This window comes from Cariama cristata, unplaced genomic scaffold (assembly GCF_000690535.1).
Source record: "Cariama cristata isolate BGI_N322 unplaced genomic scaffold, ASM69053v1 scaffold24861, whole genome shotgun sequence".
Taxonomy (NCBI): domain Eukaryota; kingdom Metazoa; phylum Chordata; class Aves; order Cariamiformes; family Cariamidae; genus Cariama; species Cariama cristata.
Window position 1 is genome coordinate 11,045 of NW_009597947.1, and position 1,564 is coordinate 12,608.

At 56.8% G+C, this 1,564-nt stretch overlaps 1 protein-coding gene across 1 annotated transcript in view; it reads left to right on the top strand.

Annotated features, from left to right (window-relative positions):
• The window catches only part of PPARGC1B (peroxisome proliferator-activated receptor gamma, coactivator 1 beta), a gene marked incomplete at its 5' end in the record, with an annotated part of 12,353 nt that overhangs the window by 4,042 nt on the left and 6,747 nt on the right, over positions 1–1,564 (top strand). Inside the window, 1 exon segment of the mRNA XM_009709107.1 lies at positions 918–1,034. Coding sequence (XP_009707409.1) covers positions 918–1,034 — 117 coding nt within the window.

Consider the following 1,564-nt stretch of genomic DNA (forward strand, 5'->3'; position numbering starts at 1 on the left):
GTTAGTGCGACATGGGTGGAATGTGAAATGTTGTTGCTGGGTGTAGGGTTTGGTTTTTTTCTCCCCCTAACCGAAAATGGTTTTGAGTAGAAAAAAAATGTTATGCTGACCTTGCCATCAGAAGTGGTGGCACCGTGGGTAACCCAGGGAAAACCCCACTCCCACCTCCCGTGGGCTTGGCAGAGTGTGTTGGGGAAGATCCTCAACAGGTCCCACAGGGGCTTGCATTGTTGTTGCTGGGTGTAGGGTTTGGTTTTTTTCTCCCCCTAACCGAAAATGGTTTTGAGTAGAAAAAAAATGTTATGCTGACCTTGCCATCAGAAGTGGTGGCACCGTGGGTAACCCAGGGAAAACCCCACTCCCACCTCCCGTGGGCTTGGCAGAGTGTGTTGGGGAAGATCCTCAACAGGTCCCACAGGGGCTTGCATCTGCAAAACGCCTTGAAAGCTCATTAATGAGTCGAGGCCCTCTCTGGATGTTTCTGCTAAATGAGCCTTGCACGGGGACCCAAGCGAGCTGTCCAAACCCGTCACTCATGCCAATGTAAAGTCACTGTCACCTAAGGGCAGAGTTGATGGAGTGAGAAGTTTGGATGCCATGACAGCTCCTGTGTGTCTGATGGGAGAGGGGATGCCTCTGGGAAGTAAATTCCCTTGTGTTCCCACCGCCCTGACCTGCCTGGGGGTCCCTGGGGATGTGGGTGAATGCTGTGGAGACAGTCCTGACCCCCTTGTCCGGCACCTGCCCCCGCAGCCATGGGGAGGTGGGAAATGCCTCCCTGCCTTTTTATTTTTCGTCCCTCATTTTTGGGTCGGGTGCTCAGCAGCAGGCGTGAGCCGATGGGCTGTGGCCCCACTGATGCTTTCTCTTGTCCTCGCTGCGATGCCGACTCCTTTTCTTGCCGCTTCTCTTTGCAGCTGAAGAAGTTGCTCCTCTCTCCATCGCACGTGCCTCCGAGCTGCGAGGCTCAGCGGGATGGGAGCGCCCGGCGCCCGGGGACCCCTAAGTCCCGACCCACACGGCCGTGCACAAAGGTAATTCCTCGACAGGCAGAGCTCCAGCCCGTCCAGCATCCACGGCCCTCTGGAGCCGACATAAAGGAGGTCACTGAAGGACGGTGTCGGGGAGCGTGGGCAGCCTCTGAGCTGGGCCAGGGGCTGAGGACAGGCAGGGACTGTCACCACTGGCAGAGCAGTGCGTGGCATTCCCGTCCCTGTCTGCACCAGGGCTGCAGTCCGGGCTCAGCAAAACCTTCAGACTTCATCCTGAGAAATGTCTCGATCTCATTTGGACCCAAGAGGGTCAGGCCTCTCCCAGCTTCCCTGAGCACTGGTTTCTGAAAGCCCCATGTGCTCCCTGGCCGACCCCTCGCCCCGCTCCCCGCTGACTCACAGCCCAAACCAGGAGCCATCGGCCGGGGAGGGATGGGCTGGCAGCGCTGCAGAGCTGACCCCGTCACTTAAGCTAATCTGAAACCCAGCAGAAGTTGCCATCAAAGATTTTTCTGCTTTGCTAATGATAACTGTGTGGTGCATTAGGCCTGGCAAATTACATTGCCTGGGAA